Raw genomic sequence first — 21,410 nt, 5'->3', positions numbered from 1 at the left:
TTTTCAGCGGGACGGTTCTGCGAGGGAGTGGCGTCAAAATAGAGCGGAACAGTTCTGAGGGAGTGGCGTCGTGGATATTTATGTTCTGCGAGGGAATGCCGTCGTGGATATTTATGTTCTGCGAGGGAATGGCGGCGTCGTCTAACTGTTCTGGGGTTCCTTTGGATGTTAGAGCAGAACCTGATCCACGGTTTGTTTTCCAGTTTGTTGGACAGCCTGACGCCCTGAAGACAGTCCTCACATTTTGCAAGCGCAAGGAAAAGTTCATCAGCCCATTTTTACCTGTGACAGAGGTGATCGCTATTTCTGTGTTCATTTTCTTTTCATTCATTCTATCCATCGGTCTGTTGAATGCAAGTATTGCTGCTGCGTCTTTTTTGGTTATGAAGAGAGGCGGCTTTCTCCACTACAGCTAGGGTTTTGACCCCTGCTGCCAACTCGCTGCAGGTAGCTTTCATCACGTGGTCAATTTTTACCCTAAATCCCTGACGCCCTGAAGACAGTCCTCACATTTTGCAAGCGCAAGGAAAAGTTCATCAGCCTATTTTTACCTGCAAGTTTAGCCGTGACAGAGGTGATCGCTCCAGGCAAGTTTGTTCATGGCTTCTTTCTTAGTCTTTGGATGTTTATTTATATATGAAAATTTTTTGTTCCACAATAATGCCTTAACCACCTATCTTCTCTGTGGTTATGGACTGTTATCTTATTCAAACTCTCCGCAATACTAGATTAGTACAAGCCTTTTTTATAGCCTCCATGAAACATACACAATTGCATATGTTCCCTCTTCTACGAAAGGGTGCAGTTGGAAAGCCATGTCCTGAGGCATGAATGCGTAGCTTTATCCCCAAACGTTGAATGCTTATAAATTCAAGGTCATGATTAGGGAAAAACTAATAGGAATTTTCATTTTCTTTTGGGAGAAAGGCAGAAATTGAGAAGAGCAAGATGAAAGAGAATAACTATAGCTATTTCCGTTTCTGGTAAATACAGTTATGTCCAAAGTGGGAATTCTGTGGATGAATTCGATTTTGAGTATGATTAAAACAAACCTGCAAACCGGGGATCTATTTGGTTGTGGAGTTCTTATACCATATGAGGGTTTTCTCCACCTGAAATCTGTGTATTACTATCTGCATTCTCTATTTCTGTGTTCATTTTCTTTTCATTCATTCTATCCATCGGTCTGTTGAATGCAAGTATTGCTGCTGCGTCTTTTTTGGTTATGAAGAGAGGCGGCTTTCTCCACTACAGCTAGGGTTTTGACCCCTGCTGCCAACTCGCTGCAGGTAGCTTTCATCACGTGGTCAATTTTTACCCTAAATCCAGCCTTGAGCAAAAAACCGTGGTGTTCCAAGCCCCTGTAGCTAAGACCTCAAAGCATGGAGCTCATCAACCAGAGAGAGTATGTTTCCTCATGAAGTTATTAGAAGTGTCAAAGAAAATAACTATTCCATTTCCCAGGTGTAAGGCTCTTTTATTTGTTCAAAAGTTTTTGGTTGATAAGTTGATGGGCCAGTGGCTGAATCACAAGGTTTTAGGGCTTTGACTAGAAGAAAAACTACTGCTGATGAAAGGATCCTTAAGTTTCATCCTTTATGGAGACATATATATTGCTTTCCTGTTTGAATGAAGGAGGAAAGAAGCTTAATATTTCACAGTGGCCCTTATTTTACGCGCTATTGATGGTTTTATTTGAATTGCAGAATGCTGGAATTCAACACTTTTACCTTTCATTTTCACTTTAGTGTACTTTCTTCGCTAAATTTGTTCCAACATCTGAGCCTATCTCATGCATATTTCTAGATAATGTTAGAGCCCATGGTTCCATGATCAGTTGTGTCATCGTGATGATTTGTATTATGTATCATGGTTAGTCAAAAGTGTGACCATTGTACTAGACCATGCTTAGTAATCTATGTAAACTGTTCTTTTCATCCAGATGGTTTCTCTAGACCTTTGAGGTTTGTATCATCTAACTGGGCTGATCTGTTTATTAAATATGAATTGGGCCGACCTGTGCATGTGAGACTTGGGGTTAATTCCACACCTAAGGATAGTTAGGAGGTGAGGTCATACTAACAATTCGACACCTAAGGATAGGTATGAGGTGAGGTCATTCAAAGCCTTTCGTTTCCGGTCATGAAATTACATTGGTTGGTAAGGCTAAAATTATATTCAAACTGCCCACATTCTTTCTCCTTTCACATCATACTCCATTTCGATCTTCTTAACTTTGTACAAAAAGAAAATGGGAATTGAATTACTCCTCTTTTGCAGATCGCTGCATTTAGGTGGATTGGTCAGGCTGCAAATAAATAGAAACTGCCCATGATAGTCCGCAATCTGGCCACTGTTATGTGACTGATGGAATCTGATTGTTGGTATGGTCTGGCCGCTGTTTTCAGGGTCCTGTTTCTGATAGTTCTTCTATATGCCTGGACTGAAGGACTGTGTGAACTTTCAGATTCAATAGCTATACATGGTGTTTGAAGAGCGTGTTCACTATATGCAATGCCTGCTTTTCAACATCCCTAAAATGTGCAGAAATGCACAAGCACAGTGAGTACACCCGCATATAGCATATTAAAGAAAAAAAAATTGTGCATTGTTCACATGATACTTAATATATCATAAATTATTACAAAGCCATATGGAGTCCAGTCAGCCTTTTAGAAGGGTCTGGAAAGGGTAAATTAAGTGAGTGAAATACATGGCAAATGCCTTGATTGAACAAGATCTCTTAATGTGTAGGATCAGTATTAGGATTGGCTGAGAAATTTTCCTATTTCATTGATGTTTTGCCGGTACTGCAAGAATATAAGCATTTTTGAGCCGCTTAAGGTGCTTCTAAATTCCAACAATATGTAGCTTTTCCCTGAAGAAAATGGGAATTGAATTACTCCTCTTTTGCAGATCGCTGCATTTAGGTGGATTGGTCAGGCTGCAAATAAATAGAAACTGCCCATGATAGTCCGCAATCTGGCCACTGTTATGTGACTGATGGAATCTGATTGTTGGTATGGTCTGGCCGCTCTTTTCAGGGTCCTGTTTCTGATAGTTCTTCTATATGCCTGGACTGAAGGACTGTGTGAACTTTCAGATTCAATAGCTATACATGGTGTTTGAAGAGCGTGTTCACTATATGCAATGCCTCCTTTTCAACATCCCTAAAATGTGCAGAAATGCACAAGCACAGTGAGTACACCCGAATATATCATATTAAAGAAAAAAAAATTGTGCATTGTTCACATGATACTTAATATATCATAAATTATTACAAAGCCATATGGAGTCCAGTCAGCCTTTTAGAAGGGTCTGGAAAGGGTAAATTAAGTGAGTGAAATACATGGCAAATGCCTTGATTGAACAACATCTCTTAATGTGTAGGATCAGTATTAGGATTGGCTGAGAAATTTTCCTATTTCATTGATGTTTTGCCGGTACTGTAAGACTATAAGCATTTTTGAGCCGCTTAAGGTGCTTCTAAATTCCAACAATATGTAGCTTTTCCCTGAATCAAATAACAAGCATTTTGTTAACGTGGATTACCTTCGGTCGTTAATATGAGAGGTTATTCTCCTCCCCGTGTAGGTTGTGCCCTTATTATTGTTTCACCATCAACAGTTAACCTTCTTAGATTAGATTCCCCATTCATGTCACATCTTCTTTGACTAGAATTCTGTATTGTGCTGAAATTGATGAATTGCAGGTACTCCCCTCACGGGAAAAAGAAACCTCTTGTTCTATTATGGAGACAACCTTGACACCGAATGCCATTCCTCTATTGCTGAATGGTTGCACCGAGATTCAACCACTACTTCAAATAATCGATGTAGGTTCCGTTACCTCATTGAAAACAACATCCTCGCACTTCCACATTACTCTATCTGATGGAGCACATCAACATAAGACTTTGCTACCATCCGCATATGGCCCACAAGTTGTCTCTGGAGACATCCAAATTGGATCAATAATTCTGCTCAAAAAAGCAGCTTGCACAGTGCTCCAAAACTCCTCGTAAGGCCCACCATTTGAAATCACCCTCTTTTACTTTTTCCCGCCTAGCCGTTTTTTGCATCAAACGAAGGAAAATGGAATCTTTATTAATTCATTTCTTACTTGTTTACATAAGGTCCATCCGAGTCGTTGAGCTTGAAGTTGTGAAGCGCACAGCAGCATTGATGAAGGACACATCGACGCTGCAACATGCACAGGCGGGTTCAGCCCAATTTAGCTCTTCGTCAGCTAAAGATACCTTGCCCTCTTCAGTTACCCCACCAACTACGGCAACAACTACAACAATTCCATTCACGGCACTCAACCCTTACCGAAAGTATTGGTCTATCCAAGGTAGAGCATCTGCGAAGACATCATTGAAGTCATACAACAATGTGCGAGGCTCAGGAAAAGTTTTCGGATTTGACCTTATCAACCGTGATAAGGAAGAGATCCACCTTTCTGCATTTGCTGAACTGGCCGAATCTCTTTACAATCTAATTCAGGTTGGGCAACTATACATTGTATCAAATGGCACAGTGAGAGAAGCAAATCCAAACTACAACCACCTCAAGAACAAATGGGAGATTTACTTGTCTGCTGCTTCCACTATCAATCCATGTCCTACAGATGATCCAACGTTTCCCTACCAGAGCTTTCACTTCAAGAATATTGCTGACGTAAAAAATGCACCTCCAAATACAAATGTAGATGTCATTGGTGTTGTTACTTCCACATCACCTGCATCAACAATTCGACGAAAAGATGGCAGTGAGACATTAAGGAAAACACTCATACTAAAGGACAGGTCGGGTTTTAGCATTGATGTAACATTATGGGGAGAACACTGTGACTATATCGGACAACATCTTTCTGAATTCTACTCTTTCGACAACCCACCAATTCTTGCAATCAAAGGAGGCCGCGTGTCTGAATTTAATGGCACCACAATAGGGACGATACCAACGAGCACTCTCACAATAAATCCACAGGTTGAAGAAACTCAGCAACTACATGCATGGTTCCGTGAAACCGGCTATAGCTCTTCTTCTCCATCTTTGAGTAGAAACTATGGTGTTGCTTCAAAACGTGCCCTGCCACGAAAGACGTTTCATGAGATTGCTGGCATGCAGCCCTCTGATAAAGCAATCTGGGTTTCAGTTCGAGCAACAATTACTGCTCTTCATATGGATGACTTCTACTTTCTAGCATGTCCACTAGATTTCAATGGAAAACAATGCATGAAGAAGGTTGTGGAGCATTCTAACAATCTTTGGCATTGTACAAAATGTAACGGTGACTTCCCAGAATGTGACTACCGTTACAAACTTAAAATTGAGCTACATGACCACACCGGGAATCTACAGAACGTCACAGTTTTCAATGATGCAGGGAACGAGCTCATGGGCATCACAGCTAAAGACCTGTTCCTACTTTCTATCGAACCAACTGATCTACAGGAAATTTGTGGCCGGATTTCAGGGCACCACTTCCAGCTAACACTTTCCATTAAAACAGATTACTTCAATGGTGTTCAACACTTGCAACCAATACTGATCAATTCAGAGGAAATTCAATATGCCTCTGCATGCAAGGAACCGCTCACTGACATTCAAGCACTGTCCGCTTCAAAACGACCTATTGTTCGCCGCCTGTGAACTTTTTCTTAGGGCGTCATCTACCACGCCTGTTTGTACATAAACAAACATTTCCACACAACTAATTGTCTCATCTTTGTAAATTACACACCCATGTTATTATGATGAAACCTGTAGTTTTCAGTGCAAATACTCTCTTCCATTCATTCCAACATATGTATGTTTGCCATTTACATTTTACGTAATATAAATATCAACAGATGTAAAGAGTCACTACATATCTTTGTCGTTCGTTGTCTACATGCTACACATTGATCCCTTGCTTGCTAAGCTATTCATTTTATCGCTCAAACATGTCAAACAAAAATTTTTCTAAGAAAAGGGAACAAATTATTTTTAATCTTGTTTCTCTCCTCTCAATGATAGATACTGAAATAACATATGGTTTCATATCATTCCTAATTGCATGTTTTCCCTTCTACCTAATCTACCTATCTTCACCGATGTTGAACTAAAAAATTTTAAATCTAAGTTCAAAATATAATGTTCCAATTTCACAATGGATGTGCACACAATAAAATGAGATACCAAACATGCACTACTTGTTTACGAAAACTAACAACTACTACTTGTACTTGTTTAGATATGCCACCAAACAATCAACTTGCGGACAAAAACAAGCGGCGGCGTATTCTTTATGCACAACAGAAGGATCAAATAAATGCACGACGTCGACTACTTTATGAACAGCACAACAACCCTACTACTTCCTCTACATCCCTTCCCACCTCAAATGAATATAACCCTCCCCTTAACGAAGAACACCGTCGCTTTCGAGAAAGGATTGATGGACTTTCTACCTTGCATGTTTGCACAACATGCAAGGAAGCATACCCAGGAATGAAAACAAAGCTCTTCCACAATAGACTCTCTTGTTTTCGTTGTGCATCATCTAAATCTACCAATCGTTTTTCTGAACTAAACAACATGGACCCTGGAGAACAACCCTGTGTCCTTCACCAATTAACCCAAGTTGAAGAAATGCTCATCGCACGTGTCAACCCCATTCTACAAGTCACTCATTCCCGTGGTGGTCAATATAAATATAGTGGCCATACAATTAGTTTCCCTCAAGATATCACCAGTATTGCCAAATACTTACCCCGGATGCTCTCTGACTTAGACATCCTCATTGTGAAAAGGCAAAATCCATCTAAAAAGGCTTACGAATTCTACGTTTGCAAATCATGTGTCCTTGTAGCCCTTGAATACAAAATAAAATATGACCCTTACTACCGTGATGTTCAATTGAATTCATCTACAATTTCTACGCTGCCAGATCTCCCTACAGACATTTCTTCTCTTCTCCACAATGTAACCACCTCCTCTTTTGAACCCCATCAAACCACTACTGATTCCACTTATAATCCTGATGATGTCATGCTACCTCCATTAGAAATCCAACCCTCTTCTTTCATTCCAGTCCTCCCAAATTCATGTACCGAGCGTGACCACATTTGTAACTATTTGCACTCGACCCATTCAAGTTCAACAAGCTCTATCGATTGGCCTCCGATATCTCCAACCGCTATAAATGAATACAACACCATCGGCCTCCTTGCCATGGCATTCCCCACACTCTTCCCTACAGGCATTGCAATGATCATGCAACCAAGACTTACAAAAGTTGAAATGCATGAATATGCTTTGCACTTGCTTCACTACCATGATAACCGCTTTGGCCAACACCCAAGATTCCGCTACTATCTTTATAACATTCTAATGCGCCACCGTAGCCAAGCAACAGCCAGTGTTTTCGTGAAGAAGTACATTGAGAACAACTTGCCAACAACGGTGTCAGACCTACGCCAGTGTCTTCATGACTCTCCAGATTCAAGATTGCCAGAGCAAATAATGAGGTTTGGGTCAGCTCTACGAGGAACACGGTCTTTCTGGAACAAACGCCGATCTGAGCTGACTGACATGATCACGCAAATAGGAAGCCCAACATTCTTCTTCACTCTCAGTGCAGCTGATACTAAATGGCATGACTTGCACACGATCATGCCCACAAGTGTTCATTCCACTTCAGTCAACCCCTTCCAATGGAAAATCCAAAACATAATTAAAAACCCACATCTAACAGCCCAATATATGCATTGTAGATTTACAATTTTCCTTGAAGAAATCCTTCAAAAAGGCCTCCATGCAACCGACTACTGGTGCAGGTATTATTTAATATCCATATCCCTCTACATTAATTTTATACATTGCATATACATGTATTAACTGAATGTACCCTTCATGTTATATTCAGATACGAATGGCAACATAGAGGATCCGCACACATTCATGGCTTCCTTTGGCTACAAAATGCACCAGACATGGACACACTTGATTGGGACAATGCATTAGAAATTGCTAATGCACAGAAATATTTCGACCACTACGTAACTGCTTGGAATCCACGTCAGGCAGAACACCGAACTATTCCGCTTCACCAGTCAACAATTCATAACCCGTGTCTCCTTGACACAACAGCAATATTCGCATCCAATCAATTTGAAGACTACACAGAGCTTGTCAACTGCGTTCAACGTCATACAAAGTGTCATGAATCTTCCTGTCTGCGTAAGAAAGACAATGTGCTTAGCTGCCGATATGGAGTACCGTGGGAATTGAAGTCCACTTCTTCACTTTTCATTGATGATAAGGGTCATAAAACCTATGTCCCTGCTCGCAATGATGAAAGATTGAATATTCACAACGCTGATCTACTCTCTATTTGGAGAGCAAATGTTGATTGCCAACCAGTCCTTTCTCGCCATGCTGTATTGAAATATATTTCAAAATATGCAACAAAAGCAGAGACAAGATCTGAGAGCTACCGTCAAATGCTATCGCGACTATCACAAAGTGCCCTTCCAGAAGCACCTACTAGTGGTGTCATCCGGAAACTCCTTACAGAAACCATTGCAGATAGAGACATTGGTGCACAAGAAATATGCCATATGTTACAAAAGCTACCTCTCTCTCTTTGCAGCCGTACATTCCGTTCTTTGAATGTCAACAGGGCTGTTTTCAAACGTGTTTCGCAAGATACTGAAAATCCTGGTTCGACACCCAACTTTATCGTTGCGTATATGAACAGGCCTGCCTCACTAGAAGCACTACCCCTCCTTGAAGCTGCTCGCTCGTGGTCATATTCTGCCCAGCGGAGAAGAAACCACTGGAAACACATATTCCCCCCAATGATTGTACATGTCTTGCCCCATTACAATGTCATTCCTTCCTCTACTAATCCTTCTTATGCCACCTTCTGTTGGAGTGAATTACTCTTGTATTTCCCCTTCCGAACACTCCCTGATGATATCGGTACAACTGATGCAAAAATTATTGCACACTGGGAACAAAAAAAGGGTGCATATACAGCATGGCATGTCCATCGCGAACCCGAAAACCCACAAAGCCCACCTACTGAAGATCAACCTACCCCACACACCCCCCCTGATTCCATTCAGATGAATGAATGGCAAATCCTCTCTCAACTACACCCAGGTTACAATATTGCAATTGATGACCTCGACATGATTGGCTACCGCGACTTCGATGTCAACCACAATTGGTCACAAAATACTGTCCCTCCCCCTTTGCAAGAAACTGCCATCAATTTCATTGAATTCAACCGCTCACCCATTCAACACCAACATCATTCATTTTCCAACCTTCCCCATGAGCATACATTATCCCCCACCCAAAGCATAGCTTTCACCGCTGTTTTTTCACACTTCAAAACCCCTTCGCCAAAATCCCCACGGAAGATCATCGTACAAGGAACAGCTGGCACAGGAAAATCCCATTTGATTAAATGCCTTCACCAAGCATTTGTCGAAAACTCGCCAGCCAACAAAAACCCTTTGTTGTTACTTGCACCAACCGGTGTTGCAGCTTTCAACATAAATGCCCTCACAATTCATTCTGCCCTTCATATCCCTATCCAGACAATGCATCCTCTCGAAGGGCAGCCGCTCCTACACCTGCAAGAGCAACTCCGTCATGTAGAATACATCCTCATTGACGAAATGAGCTTCATTGGTCCAAAAATGCTTTCTCGCATTGACGATCGTCTAAGAGAGGCATTCCCTCTTCATCGGAATACACCATTTGGTAATCGCTCAATTATCCTTGTCGGAGATTTAGGCCAACTACCACCTGTAAAAGACATTCCTTTATATGCTGGGACATCGCGTGGCACTGCACTTTGGCGCAGCTTCGACATATTCATAACACTTTCAACCGTATTCCGTCAACAAGGAGCTAGCTCGTCCCAGGTTGCTTTCTGGCAAATACTTTCAAATCTTAGGAATGGAATATCTACACTTGAAGATTGGCAACATCTAATGTCAAGAACAAGTTCCTCTCTTACACATGAAGAGAAATGCACATTCGACGAGTCCATGCACCTATTCGCAACAAACAACGCAGTTGTCTTGCATAATAAGAAAATGCTCAAACAATTGAACATCCCAGTAGCACTTTCCTCTGCGGAACAACAAAGACAGAAAACTCCTACTACAACAGAAGATGAGCACCTACCTGCAAAGGTGCTCCTATGCAATGAACAAAAAGTTATGCTCACCAGCAACTTATGGGTACATGCAGGCCTTGTCAATGGTGCGCTTGGGAAGGTCATCTCAATATTTTATTCAACTGACTCAAAGCCCCCAGCATTACCATCCTTTGTGGTTGTTGACTTTCAACAATACAGAGGAACACCATGGGACATTTCACACCCAACATATGTACCCATTCCTCCCATCACAAGGGGTGCACGCCGTCAGATACCACTTCAAATGGCATGGGCTTTAACGATACACAAGTCACAAGGAATGACATTAGACAAAGCAACAGTGGACATCGGCACCAGAGAACGCCAAGGGCTAACATTCACTGCAATTTCAAGAGTGCGGTCGCTAGCGGACATACACATCAATCCAGCATTCCCATTCTCCCGCATTGCACAATTGCACAAGAATCCATATCTTAAGCGTAGACAGCAAGAGGAATCATTCCTTGCATCAAAATCTATCCAGGATAATACACTTTAGCCAATCATACAACCTGCCTTCCAGAATTACCCACATGGTAAACACCACTCACTACATAACGAAGTTTCACATAGATTTCTTGCTATTACATTTAATTTCATATGATTTTATACTCATTTGGAATCGTTTAATTTATTTCGAATATTCAAACAAAATCGTCAAACATATTCATTGTCAGTTACAGTGTTTACTTTTTGGATGCCAACAGGTATGAATACATGCTACCTACGACAGTTGTACGAGTGTTGCGAAGAAATCCAGCAACAAGAACTTACATTACAAGATATGCAGACAAGGATCCTGCCACAACAATCCATGCCACTTTACCGTTTGCGCCCAGCAATTACGTTGTTAAAGAATATAAGGAAACTACTTAAGATTACAATTCACATCCATGAAAGGGATGCACACAGGCAGATGCGACATCAACTGCAGGAACAGCTCGCACAACATGGCACCACAATAAACACTAACTGGTGTTGCCGATGCCATGGCCCATCATGCATATATGATTAGCGGCTCATTCTCAATTACATCTCTACATAATGCTTTTATTGTACATATGCTTAGAAGCCAACGAATACTTTCATTGTATATATCTTTACTTATATCTGGCATGTTTAGTTATATCTTAATAGAACTGTTCTCTGTTGTATGGACAAAGAGTATTCAAGTACGTGGTCCACTGCTCTTTGTTTTGGGTTTTATGATTCAACCAACAACTTTTTTTATTAAGAAACACGTTTCTCACTTTAGATAGGTCGATGTTTACAACAACCTATTAGGGAAATTTTCATTCAGCTCTTTAATTCTTTCTATTAGTTTTGATAGGGTCAAAATCTGCATATTGTTTTTTATCATTTACCCAGTTGATGCCTAGCTATGAATCTCCCAGTATCTGGATTTGACCAGTACCTTTCTTTATTGTTAAATTTTCCAGTATCGAAAATGCACTCAACTCTGCCCAGTAGTTCGTACCTTCTACCAATGCAGCTTTGAAACAGAAACTATGGTTTTCCTTCAGAAATAACACACGTCCAGCACCACAAATCCCTGGAATCTATGGGAATTTTATGTCTCATGCATTTCATATTCATATTTGCAATTAAAATAGTAGATGAGGATAGTTCTTGACAGTAGAGGTGTTTTCTTTATAATGAACTATTTCTTTTATTCTGGGCTCTTCACATGCTTGGTGATGCATGTTAGAGTGCCAAGTATTGTGAGTTCATTTATTTTAGTTTCATATTGTCTAGATATGGCTCTTGGGCCTTTACTCCTTGGAAATTAGAAGTGCTATCATTTTCATTTTGGAGGACAGGTTTGTTCAATTGACATTCTTTACTGTAGATTACAGCTGCTGGCTTATAATGTGGATAAGTTTAGGTCTTGTTCATCTTTTTGAAAGGTAAATGAAATGGTGTCATTGGTTGCCATCTGAAAGTTTTTGGTGCCTGGAGAACAGTTTTTTTGACTTATAGCTTTATCAGTGAGAAAGGTTTCATATCAAATTTCCTCGTGGTTTAATTGCATCAGCTGCTTCCTTAACTGTATTATTTTAATAGCTCAATGAAGACCGCATTCGTAAATGTTAATCTGAAAGCAGTCATAAGCAGTCATCAGCAGTCATAAGAAATAAACTAAACCTTGATGCCCAAAATCACAATCCTAAAATAATCTGATAGCCAGCACAGCCGAACTTCATAACATAGTATGGCCAAGGTCTACTAAATTTAAGGCATCCACAACACGGTGCATTTTCTGTTCTCCAAATGGTTAAGCAGGTAGTTGAGATGATTTGTTTTTCCATTGAATACAGTATACCCCAGAACAGGAGTTCGCGTACTTGATAGAACAGTTCTCTGTGGTTTTTTTATCCAAGTTGAAAGATATTGTATGAAATCATGACTTACATGGTTCTTTTTGTCTTCAGCTCGTCCACATACTTAACCACGTATCCCAATGAGTTGCAAAAATGATTATAGAAACTTTGTACAGAAACTAAATGATTTCTCACATCTGTCATCTTCTGCAATCCAGTACATGGTCCACTGCTCTGTGCTTTTTGTTGGTTAACTGATCTGTGTTTTGCAATACGAGAGAGCAGGTTGGGCTCTACAGCCCAGATGGCAAGATTCCTTCTACATTAAACAACAAAAACATGTCAGCATTTTACCCTTCCATCACATTCACAAAGTTGAGTTATATATCATTTGGATGTTCAGCTTTCAAAGCTGCTCCAGACACACACAATGGGTTGCACACTGCTATTACTCTGTTTTCTAAAACTCTCAATTGCTTAGTTACACAGACTTACAAGCAGAATAGCTCCTGTTCATCACTCAGCTATACAACAGATTATAAATCTATAAAGAATTTAATTTTACTCCACCCCAATAAGGTCTGGAATGTTATATGCACAAGCCAGTACAACTGTTTATAGTTCATCACTTAAGTTAATTGCTCAACGCCATGATTAGTGTGAAATGGATGTTATTGTTAAGATGCTATGCTGAAAGAGCTCACTTTCTTTGGTGTTGCAACCACAAGTGGAGCTCCTGGAGAATTTGTAATAGCAAATTTGTCATGCATAAATTTGCTATCCACACTGGATTCATCTTTTGGAACAATCTTCTAGCAATAGCAGCTTTTTAGACCATTCTGGCCCTTGTAACACACATGTCGCTGTTTTTTACTTGCCGGAAGTTCCAGATGACAGAAAATTTACCAACAGTCGCAACTAGATGGCACTCCTGCCTTCCACTCTCAGTAACCTGCAGTGATGAAGAGAATAGATGTCAGAAATTAGTACACTTGAAGAGCTAATAAAGGTTATATTCCAGCCCAACGGTCCTGTAAGGTTCAATTGCTACATGTTATGAAGTTGAAGTCATTTTTTGTGTACCGTATCCCTTCATAGACAATTGCTAACTTTATATACATTATTATTTGTTTATAGTGGTGATATTCAAGAAGCATATGGCCAAATTTTTCTGTATCTGTAAGGCATCCTTTAAATATCAAGCTTTCCTTCGAAAAATATATCTTTCCCCTCTTCTTCAATTAACAAAGGCCCCGCAACCTCCTTTTCTCATCAAGAATGTGCAATATTTATGTCTTCATCAAATCACACAAGCATCTGTCGGAAGCATACAATAAACTGCTGTTAGAGCATGTGAGCAAAGCATTTTACTATTCTTGAGAGATGTAGTTGTGTTCTGCCTTGGCTGGACTGTATCTAGGGTTTCATTCAGTCATCATTTAAAGATGCATTAGTCTCTCGGAGGCTGTCGAAATCCAGGATCTCTTCTCCATCTGGGATGTATGCTCAATACTTGCCCATACCTTTGCCATATCTTTTTTAATGTTTTGGGTTTGCTTCCTTCACCCACATGTGCTTGTTCTTGCATGTTTTGATGTTTTTTTGGCATTCTGATGGGGTTCATTTTCACTTCCCTGTGCCAATCATTCTCAGGATGCTATCTATTTCTTTAGGTGGTTGATTACCTCCTCAAAGCACTTCACTAATACAAACTCCCCCTGCTTCATGTTGGATGATATCCTTCCTGTCCACACACACAATAGAAACAGAATTCTAAAAATGCAAAGTGCGGTAGATAAGATGATAATTTTTTTAACAGAAATCTAAATCTAGGTTTTAAATCTCCTCAAGGAAGTAAAAGTTCACACCTCATTTGGGTTCATTGTTTCAATATTGCTTCTATGAGCCCTTCTAAAGCATCAAGTGCTTCAATCAGAGTGTTGGCAGGCAATGCTTGCTCTTCCATCTTCAAAATCCTTAATCTCTTCTTTATAGCCTCTACCCTTTTGCATACTTGTCATCACATACCCCCTAAAGTGAATAATCTACCTTCCCCTTCTTCATCAACAAAAAAAACTCTGCTTCGTCATCCTCTGCAACCAGGCTTTGGTTTCAAGTGGGATTCTGTCCTTTTCATCTTAAGCTCTATTCAGAGTTCTGGCTACCTCTGTACATTTCACCTCTGGCTCATTTTGACTACAAGTTCCTCCGGATTTTCAGGTTTTCTTTCTGATTTATTGCATTGGGAGACTTCAATTTGTAGTGGCAAACCTTCATATAAGTTGGGTCAGGCTTTCAGCATTTTCAGGCCTATTCTCCTTTGTCTGAGCACATCAATTCTGAGATTGTCCTGTATATTTATAATCAAAAGGTAAAGCCAGACTTTCAGGTGCACAAATCATGATCATCAAATTTCTTCACAGAATGATACTATTATGAGGATTCTGCCCCATTTGAATCAAAGGGTGATGCAGTTGGAAATGGAATGTGCTTTCCTAAGAAGCACACAGTAAAGTCAGAATGATATTTCAGGTGCTTCCAATCACATAAACTTGGACTCTGCAGAGATTGGAGAAATCAGGGAAGAAGACACTGTGTGGCAGCTCCTTGAAGCCATGGAAATAGGAGATTTGGAACCAGTGCACTCTACCCAAGGAATGGGAGAAGCTGACAGCTATAACATCTTTTATTTTTCTAATGTATTTCAAAGTTTTACTAATACTAGGAAGCTATTACAGGATTTATACTTGTGTGAACTGTTGGAAATCTTTGTTAGTAGTCTTTTGTAAGCTGGGAATTTTAGACATGGAGCTGGAATGCCTAGCTTATCTGGAATTTCAAAGAACAATGTACTTCTGTTGTTTAGCTCTCCTACAGCATCTTTTTGATTAATACGAAAGTTTCCTAGTTTTGGTTTAAGAAAGAAAAAGGCAACTCTGCTCTGAACAATTTTGTTGCCTCTGACACTAACATTGATGCAATAGCAGTTGTGAAGACCTTGTCAGAGAACTGATTATCCTTCCTTAAGCAACATTGGTTGGCGATATTTCTCTTTTGAAAGGATATACGCAGATTACATAATTGATTTCGTAAGCCCAAATACAAGACCTAATTGCTTTTACGGTAATTTGAATCTACAATTTCTGGAGTAGTAATTGGCGGTTCTGAGCTTATCTCTGTTTGCAATTTCATGACTAAGCGTTACTGCTGTCTATAGATACTTCTATGGTGTGATGTTAATAATTATTGCAGACAAGTTGGTATACTTTGAAAAATACAATACATGAATTTAAAATCGGTTTCAAAATTTTAATAACGTTAATGTTTTAGTTGTAGTGTCAACTAGTAATGTAAGTGATTTGTTTTAATATTTGCAAATCACAAATTTCACCACTTTTCATTTACCATGTACAACGTTGTAATTTACTTTTTACTTAAAAAAAAAGCGTGTTGCCAATAATCTTTTGAATCTATTGACCTTTAAGTATGAACGTGTTCTACACTTACTATATTGATATGAATGGTTTGGTTTTGGTTTTGTTCTTTTAATATCAAATGTACTGGTACATGATGCTCAACGTGGTTATTGCCTTCCTCACTACTCAACTTTCTATATGCTTCACTATCTATAGAACTCTCTTCCTTTTACTAATCCTATCGGCCTCTCTTTGTACCTTTTGGGACAATTGCTAGTATATGTTATTATCATTATGTTGGGGATTTGAACCATAACTTTTACAATGAAATGGCATTGGCAACCCCTCCTTTTCACAAACAAGGATCTTCGCTTCATTTAATTTTATCCTCTTCTGTCCTCAGGTCCATATGAACAAGAATAGTTTCATAAAAATGTTTGAAAGGTCAATACATATGAAAAATTATTGAGGATTGTTAATACCAACATATAAACAATGCATCTCTAAAAAACTTACACTTCATATCGCAAGGAAGCAATAGGCCTTGATCCCAGGTCTTTGTTTTGTGTATGGGTGAAAGAAAATGGAGAACTTGGGTTCATTTAATCTCCTCTAATAAAGTATGGAATTCTATGTAAAGGGATTTTTGCAATATGATCAATCTCTATGTTATTTCCATGCAATTCAGACCAATCTAAATCCTTTCTAGAAAATATGATCTTTTCTTTAGGGTATTGACCGCAAGGGAAATGATTGTTTCCCATTTGACTTGATTTACCATTTCGTAACCCAAGGAGTTGTTGCAACGGTGACCCATAAAGTTGTTGCAACAGTGACCCAACGAGTTGCCGCAACAGTTAACTAGTGAGCTGCTGCAACTGTAAACCAGCGAGTTGCTACAAAGTTGAACCAATGAGTTGCCGCAACGATCAACCAACGAGTTTCCACAACAATGAACCAATGAGCTACCACAACAATAAACCAATGAGTTGTTGCAACGTTCAACTAGTGAGTTTCCGCAACAGTCAACTAGCGAGTTGTCGCACCGGTCAACCAATGAGTTTCTGTAAAATTGAACCAGCGAGTTGCTACGACAATAAACCAAGAAGTTGCCACAATAGTGAAACATTTTGTTGCTACCACAATGAACCAATGGATTTTTGGCAATTAATTTTGGTGCTCTCCTAACCCTTGACAAGCAAAAACTAGTTGTGTGCTCTCCTCTTTTTGCTAAGGAACTGGCCAAATAGTACAATATTATATGCATAAATTAAAAAAGAAACCCAAAACAAAATTTTCTTTCAAGAACAGTAAGTTGCATTTTCCTTTCACATAGAAATGAGTGCATAAATTAAAAAATAAACCCATCGTCAACATTTCCTTTCCAGAATTGTTAGATGCGTTTTCATCAAAAGTATTCTACATTTCATGTATTTTTTGACAAAAATGTTGCTTGATGGATATGTAACTTAGACAAAATTGTAGTACATGCATAAGACTGTACTTATGAATTCTAGAGTAAATTCTGATATATAGTGAGGCCACTAATATAATTGTTAGAAACAAAGAAATTGGATGATTATATTTATAGCAAACTGAAAGCGGGATCAACCCATGTAATTCTTTATGGTTCAATATTTAATTTTAGACAAATCTCTCTTTTTAATACATGCATGACATATAAATATGCAATTGGCTAATTATATATTAGTTATACTTGCATACATGATAATGTGTGTATAAGCATAGAGATATATACTGATATTTATTTGCAGAATCTAAATTAGTAATGTGGAGGATGAACCTAAATAGTTTATATTAATAATAAGGTGAATCCCTCATTGTTGAATTCTTGCTCAGAAATGCAAGGAAATCTGATTTGATGAGAACTACTATGAGTTCCTATAGGTGGAAGGGTTAAAAAAATTGGGTGAGAAAACATGGAATAGAGTAAGAGTAAGAAAATTTCACCAAGTTTCCTACAATGACCAAGTATTAATGACTATCTTACAATGAATAGTGAGAATTGATATGCAGTAAAACAACATTATGCTTATAACCAGAGCTGGAACTGAAGTAGGTAGAATTAGAAAGGATGATAAGTACATGTTAACTATAAGTTTATGAGCCTATGAAGGCCATAGATCAATAAAATAAAATGGTGCACCAGTTGGGGGATCAGCTTAAATATGCTAAATAAATCTAAATGTAAACAGAAAAGACACAAAATTTATGCACAATAATTTGATCCAGCACATGAACAAGAAATTTCCTATTTGTAATTATGTACAATAAAAAGATACTATATAAACCAGAGTGTTCAGTAGACCAAAATAGGAACATTATATAAAGATTATTGAAAAAAATATACATGAATTGTGGTATATTGGTCAAAATCTACATGAACAAACAATGCAAAAACCAGCCTAATTTTGAACTTACTATTGCACTTCAATGTGGATGATGTTGACCTTCACTACTCTCGTTACAAGCGCGTGCAAACGGAAACGACAAACGGGAAAACAACTGGGGAAATTGGATTTTGTTTGAGGGTACAGGGATTTGAAAATGAAAATCACAAACGCAAAAGAATAACGTTGCTCCAAAGTTGTGGATTCCTTCTTATGGTGCAGGGGATTTGAAAATGAACAGGCTCAAGAACAAGGGTATTTGAGAACAGAGAACATGGAATTCAGAAAAGAGAAGGCAGGAAGTCTTACCAGACTGGCTTAGAAGTTCCTATTAATTCACCATAGAAATTTATGGGCTTTGTTGCGTGTGGTAGTCGAGACGTTGTTTCGTAGTCTAGCGCAGGAATGGGCCTACCGAGTGTGCAAACGAAACCCAGTCTGTGCGGAAGCTGGAGACAGTAACGAAGATAAAGTTGCTGGAGATGGACAAGAGTAGGAGACAGAGGGTTATGGTGGATGAAGACAGAAACCTCTGTCGAGAAGACGAGGCCCGCGGGTCTTGACGGAGGTGGAGGAGTCTATTGGATGGGTCTCGCCAACAATGAGTTAGCGCGAAACATGAATGGTGTTTCACGGACTCGTCAATTTCATATTTAGTAGTTTGTAGTGCATGATAATTCAATCTATGGTTTTATAATTACAATTAAGAATTGTTGACACCTAATCATTGGGATTAGATGAATATATGTAAATAATGTAAATAGTAAATAATGGAGAATAGGACTATGAAGAGACACTGGGAGGTGAAGCCCAAGAGTCTCTCCCTCCTTGTATATATCCATGAGCAATCTCAATGCAAAGACACAATTTGTTTTGTGGAGTCACCTCCTGGCCTAACATGGTGTCAGAGCCAGCTCCATTCTTTTAGCTTTCCCGCCTTTGTAACTCCCTCTTGTTCTGCCTATTTTACATAACTGTCACCTTCTCTGCATCCTGTACACTTGCGATGCCCCGGTGGTTTCTCTGTCTTATCCCTGCAAGATTCTGTGCATTATTGAATTCACTTGTCGAGACACAGTGGGAGTGATGAAGGGTATATTTTGTGCATTGAGGCAATACTTTGCCTCCTATGAATATTGGAGTGCGTTGCTACGTTGAATGGTCATGTGTTGCCCGAGAGTGCTATGATTATGTGCTGGAAGTGTGGCGCAACTGGAAGCTTGGTGTTGTGGCGAACACTGCGACTGCGACTGCATTGAGGCTTTGTTATATGTCGATTTATTTTTATGATTGTGATCCGGTTGACTCTGCTCTCTCATAATATACCGCCTTGCCTCTTATAACTGACATATCCCAGCTCCTTTGAAGGTGGCCTAAAACCAATACTCATGGCTCCTTGTTGCATTGAATTTTGTTATAAACTCATATTACACATAACCAAACTCTCGGTTATAATAAAGCTACTCAGACTCCCGATTATAATATCGCTACTCAGACTCCCAGTTATAATACCATCGCCTCTCCTCCTTCGGTTGTTGCATCCCGCATACCATAACATATAACTACATTTTTTACATAGTATATACACCTCTTCCATATATAACTGCGCTTTTTTTTTACCTTGACACCTCCGCCATATACACCCTCCTGACTCCCGGTCATACCATCACACAGTTACGTTGTTGAATGGTCATTCCCACTTCCTGTCGAACTGAACCATTTCCACAAAAGGAGCTATCATCCAATTTCCATCCCTCGTTTAATTTCCAAATTCTACCGCATCTGCGACTGTTCCTCAGTTCGACTCCCATAGCTCCTGTTGTCACAATGTTGAAGACTGTCGGGGTATTATAATCTCCATCAAGTGCAGAGTCAAGCTCAATCATACCACAACCCACCCTTGCCCAATGCATTGAAGCTCCTACCAATTCGATTTTCAAATTGGTTGCAAATTCACTACTACAGTTCCGCAGACACAAGTTCGAGGTGTGGTGAATGTATATGGTGATATATATTATGAAGTGCATTCAATTCCTTTGAAAATGGTGGTAGTATTAAAGTTCGTTGAAATTTTTGGATGGTGATTATAGAATGAGAATTTTGGATGGTATATAATGAGAATTTTTTGAATGAGAATTTTGGATGGTATATAATGAGATTTTTTTGAATGGTGGCATTTTTTTAACACGAAATTAGTTGATATATATATATATATTTTTTTTTTCTTTTTCTTTATTTTTATTTTTATTTATTTTTATTTTTTATTTATTTTTTATTTATTTTATTTATTTATTTATTTATTTTTGTTCAGATATATACTATATGGTTTATATGTTGAAACCATCATATAATATATTTGTGAGTGGAGGAATATATGCTACATTAAAAGTATTAATATAGTGAATTTTTTCCACCTAAACAGAAGATATCAAGAAAGATTGTGTTTGTTTTGGAAATCAAAAGAAGATAGTTTTTTTTTTTTTTTTTCTTTTGGAATGCATTCACTAATATCTATAGTTGGAGTAGTTTTCTTTGGGAAAGAGAACTATCCAGAATGGTCAAGGAAGATTAAACACACTCTTATTTTCAATGAGTTGTGGAAAGGATTTTGTGTAGGATAAGGAGATAATGAACCGACAAAGCCCACCTCAAATAGGAGATGGCCATTTGGGAAAACAAGAACAACAAGGCCTATGCCTTGATTGAAACATCTATAAATGAAGAGTTGAGTCGCCATATTTCACTCACAAGGAACTCTATGACTCACACTCTTAACTTGAAGTTGTCCAATTGATGATTAAATTGTTCAGTCTTGAATTGAAAAATGATGATCCTCTTGCTTCAGCATCAGAAGTAAGATCTATTATGCATGATAACAAAACCACCGATGTTCAACTAGGCATTCCTCTCATATCTTTTTTCAAGGCACTATATCCCACTTACTCAAATATCTTGAGTCATTGCAAGCAAGTGGAAACCTCAAAGAGATTACCTTTGACTCCCTTGTGAAGAAATTTGTTGAGAGAGAGAAAGATTTTGGGAAGAAGATAACTCCT

General features: G+C 38.9%; 2 protein-coding genes across 2 annotated transcripts in view; both read left to right on the top strand.

Moving 5' to 3' along the window:
• Nucleotides 1-4,094: 4,094 nt before the first annotated feature.
• LOC149201806 (replication protein A 70 kDa DNA-binding subunit A-like) lies at nt 4,095-5,657 on the top strand. The gene is made up of 3 exons (XM_089401371.1): nt 4,095-4,533; nt 4,630-5,207; nt 5,367-5,657. The coding sequence occupies exons 1-3, from the start codon at nt 4,095-4,097 to the stop codon at nt 5,655-5,657; spliced, it is 1,308 nt and encodes a 435-aa protein (XP_089257497.1).
• Nucleotides 5,658-7,379: 1,722 nt separating this feature from the next.
• LOC149201805 (uncharacterized) overlaps nt 7,380-21,410 on the top strand; it is a 31,533-nt gene continuing 17,502 nt past the window's right edge. Inside the window, exons 1-2 of the mRNA XM_089401370.1 lie at nt 7,380-7,516; nt 7,915-10,201. Of these exons, the coding sequence (XP_089257496.1) occupies nt 7,380-7,516; nt 7,915-10,201 (2,424 nt within the window). The remainder of the gene's footprint in view (nt 7,517-7,914; nt 10,202-21,410) is intronic.

Source organism: Pinus tabuliformis, chromosome 2_1 (assembly GCF_031772625.1).
Source record: "Pinus tabuliformis cultivar Carrire ecotype Pingquan chromosome 2_1, CPIR1, whole genome shotgun sequence".
In the NCBI taxonomy this organism is placed as follows: domain Eukaryota; kingdom Viridiplantae; phylum Streptophyta; class Pinopsida; order Pinales; family Pinaceae; genus Pinus; species Pinus tabuliformis.
Note: the sequence above shows the minus strand (reverse complement) of the source record. Positions and strands in the feature narration are given on the sequence as shown.